This window comes from Gracilinanus agilis, chromosome 4 (genome assembly GCF_016433145.1).
Source record: "Gracilinanus agilis isolate LMUSP501 chromosome 4, AgileGrace, whole genome shotgun sequence".
In the NCBI taxonomy this organism is placed as follows: domain Eukaryota; kingdom Metazoa; phylum Chordata; class Mammalia; order Didelphimorphia; family Didelphidae; genus Gracilinanus; species Gracilinanus agilis.
In genome coordinates, this window is record NC_058133.1 from 514781878 (window position 1) to 514803591 (window position 21714).

The following is a 21714-nucleotide window of genomic DNA, read 5'->3' on the forward strand; positions in this document are numbered from 1 at the left end:
CAGGGTCACCTAGCTAATAAGTGTCTGAGGCCAGCTTTGAATTTAGGAAGAAGAGTCTTCCTGACTTCAGACCTGGCACTCTATCCACTGTACTATCTACTATTGACAATGAAATGAAAAACAAAACAAAACAAAACAAGGAAAAGATCTAAATGATTTGATTGATGTAAAGTGAAAGGAACAGAATCTGGAAATCATTGTGCCTAATAACAGTAATATTATGATGATCAGCTAAGAAAGACTTAGCTGTTCAGATCAATATAGTGAACCAGGAAAATTACAAAGGAGTCATGATGATAAATGCTATCTTCTTACAGAGAACTGATAAAGTCTGGACTGATGATTTCACTTATCTAGGGAACTCCCAATGATGGAAACTTCCTCCACCAATGGGAGTTGGCAACTTCTTGCAACTTATGTTCATAAAGAGAGGCTTCTGGGATTGAGAGGTTAAATGACTTGCCCAGTATGTGATAGAGGCAAAACTAGAACCCAAATCTTCCTGGTTCTGAGTCCCTCTTTATTCCCATCATGTGAGGCAGCTTCTATTAGAATATTCCAATAGTCATTTGTCATATGTTTCATTGCCTTCATTTCTCTAATTTCTCAATCTTTTTTACCCTAAGAATGGAATGAATAAAAATTCATTCAACCAAGACATGAACTAAATCACACTTAATGAAATAAAATTCCAAGTAACAAAACATAATATTAAAAAATGACTCTAAAGTAATGAATCCCCAATACTTATTTTTCAGGTCTGATTTTTAATCCTCATTTTTCCCACTTCTACTACACACCCAAACCTATATCTGTGTCCATTTTACTAGCCCACAAAAAGTCCTTTTAAAAAAAAACCTAAGCATTTATTGGTCCAAGAACCAGAAATAGAAGTGGGGAGGATGAAATCATAATAAGCTTCTGCCAAGTAGTTGCCTCCACCTCAAACTACTGACTGCTGGTCAGGTTAATTGAGGCAGACATGTTCTTGGTAGTTTTCTTTTTTTTGATTTTGTACATGTCTGCCATGTGATGACTTCCCCGGGCAGAATGGGTTAGATGAGAAGAATTTGTTTCAGTGCCAATAAAGGAGGCTGAAGTAGGCTCTATGGTAATGCTTAAAGCTTGGTCAGACACTGAGGACGCCAAGGTCATCCATGACATCCTGGACCAGTTCCAGATATCTTGACTTTTGTCTTGCTATTGAACTTTGATGACTGAAAAAAAGAATGAGGACTTTGTGCAACTCAGTCTCATTTAAATCTAATTCACACTTCAATCAAGATGTCATCTTAGGATGCCATTGATGCCCTTCAGAAATGAAGGGGGGACAGCAATATGTCTGAAAAGCATGATCATATAATGAATGCATGTGATATGGTCAAACCCAGAAGAACAAGAGAGAAAATTTGGAGAGACTCAAAGTGCTCCTTCCCTTTCTAAAAATCTCTCTTCCCAAGGGCTATGACATTAGAATGATCTCTTGTATTCCCTTTTCTGAGTTTCTTCCTTCAACTTTCCATCTACTTGATCCTTCATGATATAGAAATTTAGATGACATTAGTTCATCCCACTGCCCAATGTTACAATACTAATAGTTCAGATATGGATAGCACTTTAAAGTTTAACAAGTGCTTTGGATGTTAGAAGGGTGGATCTTGTAAAGATTAAAATTAATATACAATAACTAAAGTAAAAAAACTAGCTAAAAGGATGCTAATCCAGCCATGGTTGTGAGAAAGAGAGAGCCAGGAGTGGAGTTTCAGAACTTATAAAGTTTACAATATGTGACCACGCAACATGGCGGAGAGATTAAAAAGGAATTCTGGGAAATACTAAAGGAATTTTGAGGAATGTAGTTCAAAGGTACAAAATCTCCATTTATACAATCTGGAGGACCTTGACAAACTTCATGAGTTTTCAGTTACCTTGCTGAGAATATATAATCTTTGGAGATGTCTAAGGAGCCTCTTCCCATGGAACATAGGGGTATGCCTATTGGAGTCTTGTTGATGGGTTACAAGGAACTCAAAATGGTAATCCAAGACTCAGGGGGACATATTCTTATCTGGAGACACTGTACCCAATGGTATTGCAAAGCAAACTGTAAAGTCTAGGGAAGCCTTTTGTTATCCCCACCACCACCTCCCTTCAGGATTCTTTGTTGTTTTTTTTTTGTTTGTTTGTTTTGTCGGAATCCTTTTTCCAGAGTACAGCAAAAGTTTAGGGAGAGAATTTCATCCCTTCTGCTCAACCCTACAGCAACAATAGATAAGTTTCAGCAGAAGCAGATGATAGAATTAGTCATGCTTACACATGTCTGGAGAAGCTAGTGGCCAGTGTTCCTAAATCCCTATGTCTTATGTATGGGGTTTGGGGGCAGCTTTGTATGTCTTCAACAATGTGACCCTGGAATATCACCTTCTAACCCAATAAGGTATCGTTATTAGACAGCACCAGAATTGGGAGCTGTCTTAGGGATAACCTCCAAGTTCAAGAATTGCCAAGTTTGAGAGGCTAAGAGACTGGGCCTTCATGAAATGGGTTCCTTGGAGAGAGGAGAGGAGAGTTTCTATGTTTCCTGCTTGTTTTCTTTAGGGAGAAAAGGCAATGAAAGTGAAGATGTGATGACTCGATTGTTCTATTGTTCTCAAAGAATATTTATCTTCCAAGAGGCAACCTAATCCATAGCATGACAATGACTCTGCAAAGTATTATTCTCATGAGAGAAAGGGGTTTCATTGGATTTTCAGTTCCCAATAACACTTTCAAGATCTTTTTTTTTCATTTTCAGGCACTTGGAGAATATGGTTTGGTTGATGAATTACTCAAATGATTTAGATATATTTCAGCACCTATTTAGGAGCTCCTATAAGTGAAGCATTTATGATGAACTTTAAAAGGGACTGACCTGTTCCCAGGATGGATTCAGTTCCTTAATTATTTTTATGGGTGCTGTGGACATCTTTTCCACATATAAACATATGTAAATACATATATAAACCTAGCAACATGAACTAGACCATATGTATACTGGGACAGTTTTTGGGAAAAACCTCAGGTAAGGGACATTAGGGAGTCAGTCCTCAAGATCAAGCCCAATTTCTACTGAGGCAACTAGGTGGCATAGTGAATAGAAGAGTCCACTCCAAGTCTGGACAGAGTGAATTTACTTCTCCTTCAAACACTTGAGAAACATGTACATGAGGACAGTTACTTCTTTTCTCTCTCCCAAATGAGGATAATAGCACTCTAGTCAGTTATGAAGAACAAATTGAATAACATATGCTAAGTGTTCTTCAAATCTTAAAGTGCTCTAAAAATGTTATTTAGAAATATTATTTTTATATTCTGGACTAATAATAAGTCTTAATATAATAGAATATACATCATCATATCATGTCCAATATTATATAATAACAGATACTATTATTTCATTACATATTAGTAATTAATACCTTACTACAAAATCTAATCCAGAATTATATGATAATTATAATTATTAGTCCAGAATTCTCAGGGGAGTCTTGGGCCATAGGATACTCATATATTCTATCAGGTGGTCCTCATAACATTGCTGGGTATTACTGTTATTTTACAAATGATATAGCCGATGCTTAAAGGTTAAACCACCTGTCCATGGAGATATAGATTCTCAGGATCAAAGTCAGAATTTGTGCCCAGTAGTTAAGGTTAAATACTCTATGAATTGAATCAGTGATCTTACACCTACATTGAATGAAAGAAATTGTTCATTGTTGTTCAATTGTTCCAGTCTTGTCCAATTCTTTATGATCCCATTTTGGGGTTTTCTTGGGAAAGATACTAGAATGGATTGCCATTTCCTTCTCCAGCTCATTTCACAGATGAGAAAACTGAGGCGAATGGATCAAATGACTAGTCACCAGACTAGTAAGTGTCTGAGATCAGATTTGAACTCAGGAAGATGCATATTTCTGACCCCAGACCTGTCATCCTATTCACTCTGTCACCTAGTTGTCCCAATAAATTTAGTTTAGCAATTTTTCAGTTGTGTCTGACTCTTCAAGACCCCTTTTGAGGTTTTCTTGGTAGAGATACTGGAGTGGCTTGCCTTTTAATTCTCCAGCTCATTTTACACATAAAGAAACTGAGGCAAGCAAGACTAAGTGACTTCACCAAAGTTATGCAGTTAGTAAGTGTCTGAGGCCAGACTTGAATTCAGGAATAGGAATCTTCCTGTTTCCAGGCACTGCATTCTATCTATTTCACTACCTAGCTGTCTGAAAGAAATTGGGGGAAAGTCCTTCAAGAAATTCTTACTGACATCTTCTTCACTACCCCACCCCTAGAAAAGACAAAACCATTCTCAAATTCACACTGAGATCTGAGGTTTTACTTATCTCACTTCAAGGGGTCACTTGATCTGCCTCAGAAGCCTCAGGGTGACCTTTCTTAGAATCAGGTTCAATGAGTGACTGGAAGGATTGAGGGACATAATTGCCATACCTTATAACATAATCTTATAATAACCTTATTCTCAGAAAAAAAGAGTAGCTCTTGATGGTGAGAAGGGAGCCCAAATAGTACAGTATAAAGAGGATGATAAAGGAGATGACTGTCTTCATCATTCTCCCATGAGCCTCTGTGTTGGGGTCTCTGGTGCCTGTGACATTGAGCTTCATTTTCCAATTGCGTCTCCACAGGAGTAGGACTATCAGGAAACAAGACAATATGGACAAAATGAAAGGGATCAGACACAGCAAACAAGGAAAATCTGGAAAATAATGTGTTTACTTGAACACCTTTCGATCTCTTGGTATGCATTTCTCTCACTTCATAAAGATTCTATAATAATACTAATAATAAGCTCTCAGCTATAATAGAAAACTAGTGGACCAGGAAAAGACCAGTGGCCCAACAAAGATTATGAAGACTACTCTGTTGATTCTCCACTTTTACCAGAGGAAGAAGGAATGGGAGAAGTTGGTGATCTTTAATAAGTGGAAGATGCTAAGACTGATAGTGAACCAAACACTTGAATAGTGGGCCAATATCCAAGAGATCAACCATCTTTATTGTCCAGAACATGATTTGAAATTTATCTTATTTCGTTGTGCATAACAGGATGATTCAAGACATGCCTAAGCTGACCAGGAGAAGAAGATCAACTGCTGAGATGTTTTTGTTCTTGGCCCATTCAATTCAGCTCACCAATGCTATAAAAGCATACATGAGAATCCCCATTAGAAACTCTAACTACTAGGGCCAGCAAAATTTCCTCCTTTGTATTTGACATGGTGAGAGATAGAAAAATACTTGGAAATTATAGATGTCTCTAATATTTCTTCTATTACTATTGTTGGGCTGATTTCCAACCAAAGTGACCATGGAATTGTTATAAATAAAAAAACTGATCTGGAGACATGCCAGACATTTATTAGTAAATAGAGTGATATTAATAGAGGTAGAGAAAGGAAGGGAGCACAAGTTTTCTAGATCTCATCCTCCTTTTTGCTGGCTTAGGAGAAGCTGAGGCTTGTCAGAGATGGCATGGTCAGATAAGGAGCAGCCCAGAGAGAAAAACACCAGCCTCATGACAGGTACAGAAGCTAAGAGCCAGACTGGGCTTCCCATCCTCACTTTTCAAAACCTTTTGACTCCATTCCCTTTCTATAGCCAATGGCTTTCAAACATCATACCATCTGGCCTTCCATGGTGACATTACTCTGCCTCTGGCATGTTGGCACTCATGCTGATGTTAGGAGACACCAGCATCAGGCTGTCAGATATGACATAGATGGGACACCTGTGTCCCATCATTGAGGCACTAGGGATGGAGGTATTTTACTTCACACAGAAAGAACAATATTTTATTGACCCTCGATAAAAGTCATTAACTTTTTTCTCTATCTTAACTGTAATTGCTATCTTAAGAAAGAAAATGTACGGCTTTGCCAAGATCTTCAGAACCACTGCTGTGTCTGCTCAAAAGCTCAGTTTATGTTGGGTAGTCTAGACACTATCACTAGGTGGCATTTCGATTTTCTCTTTCATGATGGTTCTAGAAAGGCTGATGCAAATGGGGGACAGCTTATCTTTCACTCTTTTGCCTTTCTGCTTAGAGTAATTTGAATTTGAACAAAAGAGTTGTTTATGATATTGCCTCAATGATTTGCAACCTTGGGAATGCTTCTAAACCCCAAATATGGAAATGAAATTCTTCCCCTTCATCATTTTCATTGCTCTCATCCTCACTATCACCATCAGGGACATTGCCACCAACAACAATTGTTAATAAACTAGTCAATCGATAAGTATAAAGCAAAGTTAGGTTTGAACATTGACAGAGAATTGTTGTGCTATAATCCAATCATTTGCATTATTCAAATTTGACTGCTAACTCATTGAAACATATTGCTAACTCATAAGAGTAGTATTCTCTACTGTCTACACAATGTCCAGTTAAGCTGCAAAGCAGCAAATCTTTATTAAGTCTTTTCCTTCTGTTGAACTCTGTGTAGTAGAGACTCATTGAGAAAAGATGATGTTATATCTAATTTATCTATATAGTGTCTCAGTCTTTACAGAATAATCTCCTTGCAAAAATTCAATAAGATACATAGGACAAATGATATTCTTCCCACTTTATAGTCATAAATACTAAATGTCAGAGCCAGGATTCTAACTGAGGTATGTCTGTATAAGTAGAATTTCTCTGCTTTCAAAATACTAAATTAAAAAAAATAAAACTCAAGATATTTCAGATGTGTTAATGAGCTATTCATTTCTAAATTTCTATTTCCTTTCTTTCAGGAACTTTGACAAAATGATCAGTTATACTGCTAAGGTCTTTAATAATTTACCCCCAAATTAGAATGCTGTGATTATGGGATATATAATAAGATAATATGCACTGTACTATAATATATAATACATGAAAAAGTGATAAACCTAAAGGCTCTGATGAATAGAAATATATACACTGAAATATATCCACATTTAAAATTTATCAGAATTTGAAATATATTAAAAATGAAAACCGAAGGAGGAGAAAATATAGTTATTTCAAAAGACAAAGTTCTCATCTGCAATTAAACAAAAGGTTTACATGCCAGGGAATAATCCATTGTGTGAAAATATATATAATTTATTTCATCAACACAGTTCAAAAATATATGTGTTTGTATGATTAAATTGAGTTCATAACCTCCATGCAATGTCAAGAACAATAAGAAGAAAGTGTTATAAGATAAATTAAATTTTTATGCATAAAAATAATTCCAAATGATCGTGATTCACATACTAAAACAACAAGTTAGAGAATAGATCAAGAAACAAAACTCATCAGATTATGAGAAATTTTTTAAAAGTATAAGTTGAGAAAATAATGCCTCAAAATGAATATAGGAATAAATGAACCAAAAAGGAGACAGAGAGAAAAAACTTTCAAGAAAAGAAAGACTTAAAAGGTAGGTAGAGAACATCTGGGTTTCTGGGGTGAGAGGGGAGCACGGTCAGCAAGACTATAGCAAGGAGTGCTCCAACACACTCCAACCCCACATCTGCTGTGCCAGGTTCCGAACCTGAGTCCAAGCCAACATTCATGCCCTGAGACCCTGACTGGGCAAATAGAGGTCCAAGTTAATACATAATCTTTGAGTTTCAAACCTGTGGAGAAGTCTGGAATCCTAGCCCATGGCAGTCTGGGATAAAGTGCGCTGATCTGTGTGGGCCCAGAGTGAAGCTAGGAGTCCCAGTCTGGGCCTGTGGTGAGGATACAGATCCCAGTTTGGAGGAGTTGATTGACCCAAGAGAAGGGTCTGGATCTTTTTGCCAGGGGCTCATGGAGGAGCTCCTGGACAGGGCAATCAACTACGTACTTTCTTGGTTCAAGTACACAGTGAGACCAAGAACTTGGACCTAAGCCTCGGGCTAGAATTTGAGCAGCCTCTGACCTGATCAAGTTCAGAGTGAGATCAAAAGCTTATACTCAAGCCTAAGGCAAGTCTTTAAGCTATCAGCATCTCAAGGATTAATTGAGTTAGCAGTGGGAGGAGACTCTCAGAGTTTCCAGCCCTCAGGCTATCATACCATCTCCAAAGAACTATAACTGACAGAAACTCAGAAAATAAGCTCAGGGTAGCATCAAAGAAGGACTGAAGATTAAGAGGGTACCCTAACCTCCCAGAAATATAGCCTAACTATAAAAAGGTAGGAAAAAATGAGCAAACAACCAAAAAAAGCACCTAACTCTAAAGAATTTTTATGGCGACAAAGACACAGAAGGGGACAGTGAAAGAAAAGCAAACACATGCAAAGTCCAAAAGAAAAATATGGATTGGACACAGATTCTGGAAGAGCTCAAAAAAGACTTCAAAAACCAATTAAGAAAGGCAAAGGAAAAGTAGGGAAAAGAAATGGAAAAAAAAATGAAAAAGGACACCCAAAAGCTGATGGAGGAAAATCAGGCCTTAAAAATTAGAACTGGGCAGCTAGAAACAAATGATTTCATGAGAAATCAAGAAATAATAAAGCAAAATCAAAAGAATAAAAAACAGAAGAAAACATGAAATATCTTATTGAAAAAAGACATGACCTCAAAAATACAGCTAGGAGAGAAAATTTAAGAATTATTGGACTACCTGAAAGCCATTATCAAAACAAACAAACAACTTAGACATCATAATTAAAGAAATTATCAAATGAAACTGCCCAGATATCCTTGAACAAGAAAATGAAATGGAAATCGAAAGAATTCACAGATCACCTCCAGAAAGAAAGTCTCAAAAGACAACTTCCAGGGATATAATAAATTCAAGAACCCCCAAGTCAAGGAGAAAATACTGCAAGCAGTTTGAAAGAAACAATTCAAGACAGACCTAAACAAAAAAAAAATTTCAAGTCCAAACATGAGACTCAAGAGAAGCCTAAAAAAGGTAAATAAGAAAGAGAAAATTTAAAGGACTTATTAAGGCCAAGTTGTATGTATCTCTACAGGGAAAGAGGATATTTGTAATTCTCAAAAATTACTCTTAGTAGTAAAGCAGATAGAAGGAAAATACTTAAAAAGAGGGTGAGGAATTAAGCTGATTATGATGATATGATGTATATGATGATATATACCAATATGATGTGTATATAAATGCAATAATATGAAAGTATATATATGATATGTATGTTTTGATATGTATATATATGATATGTTAAAAAATCAAGGGGTGAAAAAAGAGGATTGCAATGAGAGAAAAGGGAAGGGAAAGACAGAATGGGGTAAATGATATAACATAAAGAGGCATGAAAAACCATTATGGAGAGGGGAGGATAAGGGTGGTGAGAGGTAATGCTTAAACCTTACTCTCATTGTAACTGGCTCAGAAAAGGAAAAATAAATATACTCATTGGGGTATAGAATTATATCTTACCCTATAGAAAAGTAGAAGGGGAATAAGACAAAGGAAGGAGGAAGTAATTGGAGGGAAGGGGAAGTATGGGGGTTATTAAAAAGGAAAACACTGGTGAGGAGGAATGCAGTGAAAGGGAATAGAGCAGGATCAAAAGGGGAAAATAAGGAAGGGAAACACACAGTTAGTAATCATTACTCTGAATGTGAATGGGATGAACTCACCCATAAAATGGAAGCAGATAGCAAAATGGAATAAAAATCAAAATCCTACTATATGTTTTTTACAAAAAACAAACAAACAAACAAACCACATTTGAGGCAGAACAACACACAGATATTAAAGAAAATCATGCCTTAAAAATTAGAATTGGGCAAGTGGAAGTTAATGACTCTACAAGACATTAAGAAACAATCAAAGTCAAAAGAATGGAAAAAAACTAGAAGAAAATGTGAAATATCTCATGAGAAAAACAACTGATCTGGAAAATAAATGCAGGAGAGATAACTTAAGAATTATTACTGGACTACCTGAAAGCCATTATCAAAAAAGGAGCTTAGAAATCATCAAGGAAAACTGCCCCACTATACTAGAATCATAGTGAAAAAATATAATTTGAAAGAATCCATCAATTGTCTCCTGAAAGAGATTCCAGGAATATTATAGACAAATTACAAAACTCTTAGGTCTATGAGAAATATTGCAGGTAGTCAAAAAGAAACTATTCACATAGCATGGAACTGTGTAATGACAACACTAGACTTAGCAGCTTCTATATTAAAAGATCAGAGGGCCTGGAATATGATATTCCAGAAGGCAAAGGAGATAGGAATCCAACCAACAATCACTTATTCAGTAAAACTGAGCATGATCTTTCAAGGGGAGAAATGGAAATTCAATGAAATAGAGGACTTTCAGACATTCCTGATGGAAAGACTAGAATGGAAAATTTGATTTTCAAATACAAGACTTGAAAGAATCATAAAAAGGTAAATAGGAAAGAGAAATAAAAAGACATTCAATAAGGTTAAGCTGTGTACATCCCTACATAGGGGGAGATGATTATTGTGACTCCAAAGAACTTTGTCATTCTTAAGGCAGGTAGAAGCAAAAAGATAAAGAGAGTGAGGGTGTGAGTTGAATATGATGGGGTGATATAAAAATTAAATTAAATAAAGGCATGAGAAAGAGGCATGCTTTTGGAAGAGAAAAAAGGGAAAAACAGAATGAGCCAAATTATCACACATAAAAAAGACATTAAAAACCATTCACAAGAGTGGGGAAGATGGAGGAGGTAGGGAAGAGAGCACATAAACCTTACTCTCATCAGAATTGGCTCAGTGAAGGAAGAACATACACAATCAATTGAGTATAGAAAACTATCTTACCCTGCAGGAAAGTAGAAAGGGAAGAAAGGGGACTAGAGAAGAAGGAAGTTTGATAGAAAAGAGTGAAAATTAGTGAAGGTAACCATCAGAAACTGAACAGGGATAAATAGGATGAAAAGCAATACACAGTAATCATAATAGTGCAATTTTTTGTATAGTTTTTCCTAATAAAGGTCTCATTTCTCAAAAAAAGGATAAATTGACCAAAGTTAAGAAATTCTTCTAAAATATACCATGTTAACTACAATATATCAAGTTAACTAAAGAAAATGGGAGTAGTCATAATGGTATCTGATAAGAAGAAATTCAAACTAGGAAATTTTGAGATATTAACATCATTATATAATAGTGAAAGAAAGTGAATAACAAATGTATAAAATTTTCAAATTTTATTAACCTAGAAATTATATAGTTAAATTAATATATAACAAACTACTGGGGCTCATTAGACCACCTCATCTTGATTCATGTGGTCAGTGGAGTCCCTAAAGAGGTGGCTTATTAAACTAAGATTTTGAGGGGTAACCCCATGGGTGACTCTCCTCCTAAACACAATTACAATAAATCTATGGATTCGTTTATTTCTTTGGCAGAGACATTTGTTCAAGTTACATAGCAAGAACATTATTTACAATTTTCCTCAAAAACTGGGGATTTACCATCCTAAAGTACACCTAGAGTCCAGGAAGAAGGGGATGGAGTGAGCATCAATTGAAAATAAAATGGTAATAAGGCGCATGTTTAGCTTATGCATTTGGCAACCAGGGGAACTCAGAACTCTAAAATGATCGTCCTTCATGTCTTTCTCCAGAGGGATCTGATGAAGTTCACTACAGGTGTCTCTGCAATTCACATGGGCTTTCTCTTACCTTTGTTGGGCCCAGCATGTCTCCTAGAGCAGTGATGACAAACCTATTAGAGACCATGTGCCATACCTCATCCCTCCAATTTTACCACAGATAGGGGAGGGAGAAAGGATTCCTATTAGGCTGCTGGGCAGAGGGATAGGTGAAGTGAAAAAATGTCCTCGGGTGTAGTAGAGAGGGGGAAGGAAACATCTCACCTGAGTCCCTCCTCCTTTCTAGTAACAAACTTTGGCAGGTGACACTGTGCATGCCCACAGAGAGGCCTTAGTGTTCCCTCTCTGGCATGGGTGCCATAGGTTCACCACTATGGTCATAGAATGTGTTATCATGGCTAGATGCCCATTCTTGTTCTGTGCTACACTAGGAAGCTACTAGATACAGTCACTGCTAAATAGGACTAAGAAATTCATTTTGCCTTTGGCCAGTGGCTGCCAGTTGACATCAGGCAAGTCATTTTTTTTTTATCAGGCAGCTGCTTATTGCTAGATTGTACAAACTGGTCAGACAATGCTAGGTAGGTTGTTCTGCCATCTGACAGCTGCTTCTTGGCTGGGGTGAACAGATACTGGGTTTTTCTCCAGACACAATATTTCTGTCAAAATGGTTTGATCCACTGTTTCCAGGATTTGGCCTTCAATGAACCACAGCCATCTTTCCCCCCTTCAACCATTATAAGGGCTTGGGATACTGTCCTCTCTCTTCTTCTAGAGTATTATTGTGCTCTTTTGGGGAATAATGCTACCCAGTTCTTTCAAATAGGGTAATGATCTGTAACTTGGAATTGATAGGAGCTTCTCCTCTTCCATTCCCTCAAAGCTAAGGTTCTAAGGCTATTTCTCACTTCCAGGAAGGAGGGAAGGCTTTCCTCTCCTTTTTTTTTTAATTATTTTTTTCCCCAGAATTACATGTTAGTGTGATTTTTAATATTCTTTTTGACATCTTGCAATCCCTGTTCTCTTTCTCCTTTCCATCTCTTGCCCTCTCCAAGAAGGCAGGTAATATGATATAGATTACACATATATTTGCATAAAATACAATTTTTTTTGTCTTATTGTGAAAGAAGTCATATTATTTACACTGGAGAAAAGTTCATAGAGGAAATAAAATAAAGAATAGTCTGTTTCAATCTGCTTTTGGATTATGCCTGTTCCTTTTATGGTGGTGGGTAGCCTTTTTTGTCATGATTTCCTTGGAGTAGTCCTGTTTGACAGACTCAAAGATCCAAGCTTTTGGAAGAACTAACTGTTTGACAAAAACTGCTGGGAAAACTGGAAAACAGTATGGCAAAAATTAGGCATAGACCTCACACAATATACAAAGGTAAAGTCAAAATGAATACCTGATTAAGAAATAAAGGGTGATACCATACATAAATTAGGGGAACCCCAAAATAATTTATCTGTAGGAAGAATTTAAGTCAAAGCAAGATATATAGAATATTATGAGACATAAAATAGATAACATTGACTCCATTAAATTAAAAAGTTTCTGCACAAGCAAAATCAATGCAAACAAAATTAAAAGTCAAACAACAATCTGGGAAGCCTTTTTATAGCAAGTCTCTGATAAGGCTTCATTTCTAAAATGTATAGAGGACTGAGTCAAATTTATAAGAATGTAAAGCATCTCCCAAATGACAAATGATCAAAGGATGTGAACAAGCAATTCTCAGATGAAGAAATTAAAGCCATCTTTAATCATAATAAAAAATGCTTCAAATCTCTATTAATTAAAGAAATGCAAATTCAAATTAAATTCTATTTAATTAAATTAAAATTAAAACAACTCTTAAAAATAAATCACACCACAGATTGGGATAACACACACACACACACACACACACACACACACACACACACACAAAAGGAAAATGATAAATGCTGGAGAGGATATGGAAAAACTGGAACACTAATACACTGTGAAGCTATGAAATGATACAACCATTCTGGAGAGTAATCTTGAACCTTAACTTTCCTTTTAACAGGTTCTTTCTTGAGTAAAAGCCTTTTCCTTTCCCAAATCCACTACCTTAGGGTCATTAGTTTCCATTCAGTCATTTTTTGAGTAGCTTGCAACAAAGGTGTGAGTGCAGTCTTTGTCCTGGGGCCACTGTTTACTGTTTTCACAAACAAATTAAAGTATTCAGACCTCCTCACCTTTCTTCTTGCTTTGGGCTATGACTCCGTTTGAGTTTTCCTGGCAAAGACAGTAGAGTGGTTTGCCATTTTCTTTTCCAGTTCATTTTATAGATGAGGAAACTGAGGCAAATAGGGTTAAATCATTTGCCCAGGGTACCATTCCTAATAAGTGTCTGAAGCTTGATTTGAACTCATGAAGATGAGTTTTCCTAATTCCAAATCTAGACTTCTATCCACTGGGCCACCTAGAACATGCCAGACTGTACTAAGGATAAAATGAGTTAATTTATGCAAAATGCTTTACAAATGTTAAGGTGTTACATAAATGCCATTATTCAAGTCAACTCAAGTTAACTCCCATTGCCTAGCCTTTACCACTCTTCTGCCTTAGAACCAATACACAATATTGGTTCTAAGGAAGAAAGTAAAGTTTAAAAAAATGTCATAATTGCCATCAATCATTATTATTATTGTTTGCATCTGAATATTTTCCTTCTTAGTTTTTAATTAAAAAACCTTCAGCCTCTTGAAGACCTTGAACTTTTGCTGAAGACTTACTGGAGCAGTCCCCACCCCTGCCATTATATATAAAAGAAAGAGTAACAGCAACATTGGGAAAAGAAAATAAGACATGCAAGTGGCAAAACATTTCAAACCTGCATCATTAGAATAGAAAAAAATCAAATCAAATAATTCATACTTAAGAAATCACAAGATCTACCTACTAATATGACATATGGGGTGAACAGATATATAAAGAGAACTAAAAGGAAGGGACAGGAAAGTAATGCACATACTTTTTGAAATGTATATAAAATCAATTATATTAGATCATTGAAAGGCCTTGCAAAAATTTGAAAAAGTAGCCATGATATTTTTGAATCATGACATTTAGAATAAATAACAATAATGGTAAAAAGTTATCAAAGTACATGGAGATGGAAAAAATTGTCTCCTAAGCAACAATTGGGTGAAAGAAAACTTCTTATAAAACCATACAATCATGGAGCAGCCAAATGGCTTATTGAATGGAAAGCCAGGCCTACAGATAGGAGGTTCTGAGTTCAAATCTGATCTCAGGCACTTCCTAGCTATGAGAGCCTGGGCAAGATGGAAGGCAAAAGTTTCTTTATAAATTTTATTTTAAAAAATAGAATGTTCAAAAAATAAATCCACTATTTTGCACTGTACTATAATAACTCTGTCTCTTCAGGAGACATTTATTACTACTTTAAAAGATAAAACCCTTACCTTCCATCTTGGAATCAATACAAAGTTATGTCTTCAAGACAGAAGAGCAGTAAGGGCTAGGCCCTCAAAGACTTGGCACCTGGGCAGAGCTGCTCCATTCCTCCTCTATCCAGCCCCAGAACATTTTTTGCATGCCCTACTCCTTTGTCCAGCTGCACAAAGCAAACACTTCCTCCCTCTGTTCTCTCTGGTAATGTGGGGGTTCATAGACAGCTTCAATTTATCCTCTGGGTACTTGAACTAGTAATAGGAGTTAAGTGACTTTCCCTGGGTCACACATCTAAGAAGTATCTGAGGCCAAATTTGGACCTAGGACCTCCCATCTCCAGGTCTGATTCTCTGTCCACTTAGGCTAATCCACTAACTGTCCAATGCATTCTTTTTAGGAACCATCATTATTTATATATGTATATTGTTAGACTCTATGATTCATTCACCAATAAATTTTTGAGATGGTCTCCAGAAGTTCATAGCAGGGCAGGCTTGAAAGAGCCCCCTGCTGTAGACTTATGGACCTCACTGTGGGCTGGTGCCAGGACCCAGGACTTCAAGGGATGGGCCTGAAGTGCTTTTTTGCTGGTCTAACCCCGTCCTAGAATCCTGAAGTTAGCCTATACCCAATAGTGGAATCTAGTGCAGTAGGTAGGGTGAGTGGTTGGCCAGCATTCCTCTGTGTGCAGTTTTGCTTCTGGTTCCCCTTTATCATGTGAAATTCAACTCTCTTTGCCTATCTTTCAAGTTGTGTTCAGAGGGAGAGCCAACTCATACCTTCTTGCTATTTGTTTTTGAGTATTGTTGTTTTGAGGTGTAAGGGTGAAAAAAGTTTTTTTTGGGTTCAATATATTAAAATGGTCACCAGAGGACCGAACAATTATCAATCCTCAATTAAGAATAATCTCAAGTCAAAATTGACTTTTATGGAAGTTTATTTACAATTGAAAAGAGATAGAGGAAATAAGGAAATAAAAATCTAACACAGTAGGTAATTTACTACGATCCTCTAATTAATCCAGGTAGATCTAATTAACCCTCAGCCAGGAGTCAGAGGGCCAGAGGCCTGGAGGTGAATGAAGCAAATTCACGGAGTCTATTAAAAGAAGTTCCTTAAGAGAAGTTCAGGAAGATTCGGTCAGTCTTTAAACTCACCAAGGACTTCTAAAGAAGATATTGAAGGTAGTTTCACCAAGGTCTCAGCGTTCCAGCCAGCACTCCTCCATGAACCAGGAAAACTAGAAGACCTCCCTCACCACTGCCCTCTTCAACCGAAGACCCCTCATTCACTCAACTCCTCCTTTTTAAAGGGGTCACTTATGTGTCACTTCCTGTGTCTTCCCCTAGTTTGGTGTCCAAATCACAATAGGCACTTCTCATAGAATGCCTAGGGGGTGGTCTGTCGATTCTGATTGTTACTCACTCTAGCACATGTGGGTTAGGACCTCCCAGAATTGGAAGGTGCTCTCACTTGGTGATTAAATCTAAAGATGGGCAGTGTAGACTTAATCTAATTATCACAGAGGTGGTTTTTAAGGATTGATTTGGAAGGATTGTTGGAGTGGTTTAGGCTTTTGCTGCTACTAAGCTGCCATCTTGCCTCTGCCCTCAATTGGCCTATTCCATTTTTTGAGGTATTCATTTCTTCAGAGTTTTTTTTTGTGCCTCTTTTACCAAGCTCTTGACTTTTTTTATGGTTTTATGCATTACTCTAAATTCTTTTCCCAATTTTTCTTCTATGTCTCTTTTTTGATTTTTCAAATCCTTTTTGAATTCCTTTATTAATTCCTTATGGGCTTGAGAATAATCCATATTTTTCTTGGAAGCATCAGATGCAGTAGTATTGACTTTTCTCACTTCTGAATTTGTGCTTTGGTCTTCTCTTTCACCAAAATAACCTTCTATGTAGAGGTTTTTGTTTGTTTGTTTGTTTTTTGTTCATTTTCCATTCTTTTTTCTTTTCTTTCAACTTAAAAAACTGTTAAAATTGGATTTTGTAACTGTAGTGAAGGGAGCACTGTTCCAAACTTTAGGTTCTTTATGCAGTTGTCTTCAGAACTAGCTCTGGTCATCTATAAGCTTTCAGTTCTTTCAGGGTGGTATGATGTAAGGAGAGGTGTGTTTATTACTCTCTTGGCTTGTGTTCTGGTCTGTGAGTGACCACAAGTACTCTTTTCCACCTTGGAATTTCTCCTCTGCAGTAGCAAGTGCTGGTGTATGCTAGTATTCCTCCTCACTCTGAGATAAGGACCCACGGCTATTACCTGGATTTGCACATGAGAAATGAGATGAGTCTTATACCCAGAGTCAGTAAAGGGGGACCTCTGTAATCTCCTTCTGAACAGTAGTCAGAGACCTCCTTACCATCTTTAGCTCAGAGCTCTGGAAGCCTTTGCTGCTGATTCAGCTGTGCCCAAGGCCTGTTGCCATGGTGGGGCCTGTCTTAGCCTGCTGCTTTGCACTCTACTTTCATAGCAGTGCAGTAGATATTTTGAGCTGGCTTTCTAAGATGTTTTGTACTGAGAAATGATTTCAACCCATATTTTTGTGTTTTATGCTGCTCTAGAATTCACTTTAAGGCTTTCTATCATATTTGTTTAAATGGCAATTTACTAGAGAATAGGTAGTCTGTGAACCTTCTCTGTCATCTGATTATCTCCTTAGTCTAATAATTCTTCTTACCTTTCATCTTAGAATCAATACTGTACATTATTTCCAAGGCAGAAGAGTGCTAAGAGCTAGGCAATGCAGGCCAAATAACTTGCCCAGGGTCACATAGCTAAGAAATGTTTGAGGCCAGAGTTGAACCCAGAACCTCCAATTTCTAGGCCTGGCTCTCAAACCACTGAAACACCCAGCTGATCTCCCCCAATAATTCTTAAATTTAGTCTTCTCAATCTATTTTCCAGGTAAGTTGTTTTTCCAATGAGATTCCATATTTTCTTCTATTTTTGAATTCTTTTGATTTTGTTTTTTTGTTTCTTGGTTTCTTATAGAGTACATTAGCTTCCACTTGCCAAGTTCAAATTTTTAGAAATTATTTTCTTGATTGAGCTTTTATACCTCTTTTTCCATTTGGTTATTTATATTTCTTAAGAAGTTCTTTAGATCAATTAAATCTTATGTCTCTTTTGTCATTTGACCAATTTTGTTTTTTATGGTGTGTTGACTCTTTTCATAATTTATTTCCATCATCCTCATTTCTCTTGTCAATTTTTCCTCTCTTTCTTTAACTTATTTTTAAAATCTCTTTTGAGTTCTGGGAATTCTTTTAGATTTATATCCAATTCACATTTTTCTTTGAGACTTTACTTATAGCCACTTTGACATTGCTTCCTTCTTCTTGATTGTGTCTTGCTCTTCCGTCTGATCATAGTAACTCATTATAATCAGGTCCTTTTTTGTTGTTTGTTCATTTTTCCAGTATGTTTACTGACTTTCTACTCTATGTTAAAGTTAGGCTCTGCTCCTGAGGTAGGGGAGCCACTGTATTAAGATTCAGCCGTTTCTTGAAATGTTTTTAGATTTAATTTTAGGAATCTATAGGTTTTTTTTTGGTGTTTCTAAGTTGGTATGATCTAAAGGGAGGTGTAGTCACTACACTCCTGACCTGGGCTCTGGTCTTTACCCAGAAAAGGACTTTGTAGACACCAGAAGTAGCATCCCTCCTGGCCCTGGGACTGTGACTATGTCTTCTGTTTTCTTGGAGCCAGAGTTGATAGTGCTACCTTTTATCCTGGAATTGAGATAAGTGTTTCTAATTCCCTGTGAGAGATCACAAGCATCATTTTCCCTCTTGGAACCACAGCTTGGACTTTTGTATCCATGTAGCTATAGGTACTATTATTCCTTTTGGCCCTATGACTGAAACCTGTAACGTGTTTGGACAATAAAACAGAATCAATTGCAATCTCCTTCTGACTAGTTGTGAGATCTCTCTACCATCATTGGACTAGGAGCTCCCAAAGCTGCTGCTGTCACCAATGCAGTTGACTTCAAGGGATGGCCTATGCTACCTTTGTTGCACTCCTGGGACCTATCATCATCTTTGTGAGACAGATTTTTCCTCCTAAATTGTCTAGGACAGGAAAACTGACCTTTTGTTGGTGCTACTACAGAATTTGACTTGAGGTGTTATTATAGAATTGTTTAGAGAAGCCTTTTGGAGAGCTCAGCTGAGTGTTTCTCTGCTCCACCATCTTGGCTCCACCTCTCAAAGTCTTTTTCTTCTCATGATATTATAGTGAGCAGAAAACAATTTTATTCTGTTTCCAATGTGCATTTGACACCTTGACAACTTCTATGAAAAACAACAAAACCTTTTGCTTATTTTTAGGAAATCTATAAAGTGAGATATTCCAATAGTATGCTGGGGATCTTTCTGGAGGAGCAGAAGTTGGGAACAGAAAGATGAAATAAGAAACTTTCCATCTTATAATCAGCCCACAGGATTCAACCTGGCTCCAGAATCTTTAGGGGAGCCTAGGGGAAAAGTATATTTATTATGTAATTCTTACAGCAATATTTGATGTTATTATTCCTATCATACAGATGAGACAAGCAAGTCTCAGAAATTGTAAGTGTCTTGTCTAAGAACACATAGCTAACAAGATTTGAATCCAAATGTTAATATTTCAAGTCAAATACTCTGAACTAAATTGGTGCTCAATGAGAATTTGAAGGATAGGATTGGAAGGATGTGGAGAAAGTAATTTAAGAATAACATGCTAACTTCTTTTCCGCTAAGAAAATGCAATTTGTCGTCAAACAAATCTAGACGTTTCAGGATTTATTGAATTTCAGACAGCATTTCATCTGCCTCCACACCAATAGGGCAGCACGTTTTAGCTTGCTGTTCCACAGAATCAGTATCAGTGAATGTCCTGTGGGATAAAGGGACATTAATGTCATACCAAACATGGAAATCAGCTTTGAGAAGTTCTTGTAGGTGAGGAAGATGCCGATATAATAGAATAGTAAAAAGATAAGGAAGGAAAGCATGGCTTTCATTGCTCTTTCATGGGCCTCTATGCTGGGGTCTCTGGAGGTCTTGACTTTGAGCTGCATCTTCTGGGAGTGCCTCCATAAGGAGTAAAGTAGCAGGAAACAGGATATGATAGAAAGAATGAAGGGAGGAATATTTAGAATATTTATTCCAATCTGTTCAATAAAGTAATGCTTTCTATTCATTTGGACCTCTTGAGATTCATTTCTCTCATTCTCTTTTCTACTAAGAGTCCAAGCAGAGTAAATTTCCACTAACTTTATGGATTCATAGGATACAGAGATGAATAAGGGCCCCACCATAAGTATGTGGACCACTTGATTGATTCTCCACTTCAGCCAGAAGAAGAAAGGATGGGAGAAGTTGGCAATCTTTAGTAAGTAGAAAATGCTGAGAGAGGTAGCAAACCAAACACTTGAAATGTGGGTAATTATCCAAAATAAATCCCTAATAAGATTTTGGTACTCATCTTCTGTTCTATCCAAAAAGAATATGAATAGAAAACTATCCCATTTAATCAAGCACAATAGACCAATTCTGGAGATGCCCAGGACAACCAGGATGAGATCAGAAGTTGATAGTTTCTTACTCTTGACCCAGTCAATGCAGTTCACCAGTGCCATGAATCCATTCCCTAGAACCCCAATTACAAACTCTCCAACTATCAGAACCAACAGGATTTTCTCTACATGTTTTTGCATGCTGATAAAGAGCTCTTTTTGAAGGTAATCACAGTTACTAATATTTCTGCTGTTGCTGTTTGATTTCCAGTCAATGTGACTACTGTATAATATGCTATGCCTTTTTCTTGGAAATGTGGTCACTTTTTTCTTTGTATTGATTGTCTTCTTTTGATTTATGCCAGAAAATAGAGAGCCCTGATCAGGTATCTTTATCAGCATCACTTTTGTACTTTCTCATAGGTTCGCTTAATTCTGTCCATCACAGATACTATATCCACTAGGCAACCCTGCTTTCTTCTGAGAGGTGATCCTGGCAAAGCTGAGTCTTGTTTGCTAACATTCAAATGGGGCATAGGTTGTCTTTCAATGTTTGTTTTTTCTGCCTCAGCCTAATTTGAATACAAATGCCTGAGTTGTGTATGATAAGCCCTGTGAACAATCTTTGATATAGCAAACTTGGTAGAGGCCTAAATGTGGAAATGAAGGATTATCTCTTTTTCTTGGTCATCATGACCATTGGTGTGATCATCAACACCAACCCTTCATAAATAGCAAGAAATTTGGTCTTTCTGGTAAGCTATAACACACAAACACAAGGGATAAAGAGCCCTAAAATACCTTCACATTTAAAATACCAAAAGGAGATGAAGCATTGAGTAACTCCAAAGGCAAAGCACTTATCTACATTTAAAAAGGGACTCAAGCCCAGAAAAGTATAAGAATCAATGATCTAGGCCAATGATTCTGGCTTAACCTCTCCTAACCCACACATATAAGACTCCACAAGAGGATATAACAACAAATCCAGAAGTATGAAGGGACCTCACAACAGGGCGCAGCATTGAAGGTACGTGGGATCGGGGCATTTCCATGCTATAAAGGGGTGAAATAGCTCTCACTAAAACGCAAACTGAGCAACCCCTTCTCCCCCACACCACCTACAGTGCCAAAGCCAGTGCACAAGAGTTAGAGCAAGTTTGGGGCATTCATTAAGTTCTTGGCAGCTACC

General features: G+C 37.0%; 1 protein-coding gene across 1 annotated transcript; it reads right to left on the reverse strand.

Moving 5' to 3' along the window:
• Window positions 1–19799: 19799 nt before the first annotated feature.
• Window positions 19800–20723, reverse strand: LOC123244312 (taste receptor type 2 member 10-like). Its single transcript, XM_044672716.1, has one exon. It carries the CDS (start codon window positions 20721–20723, stop codon window positions 19800–19802), a length of 924 nt encoding a protein of 307 aa, XP_044528651.1.
• Between the last annotated feature and the right edge of the window lie 991 nt (window positions 20724–21714).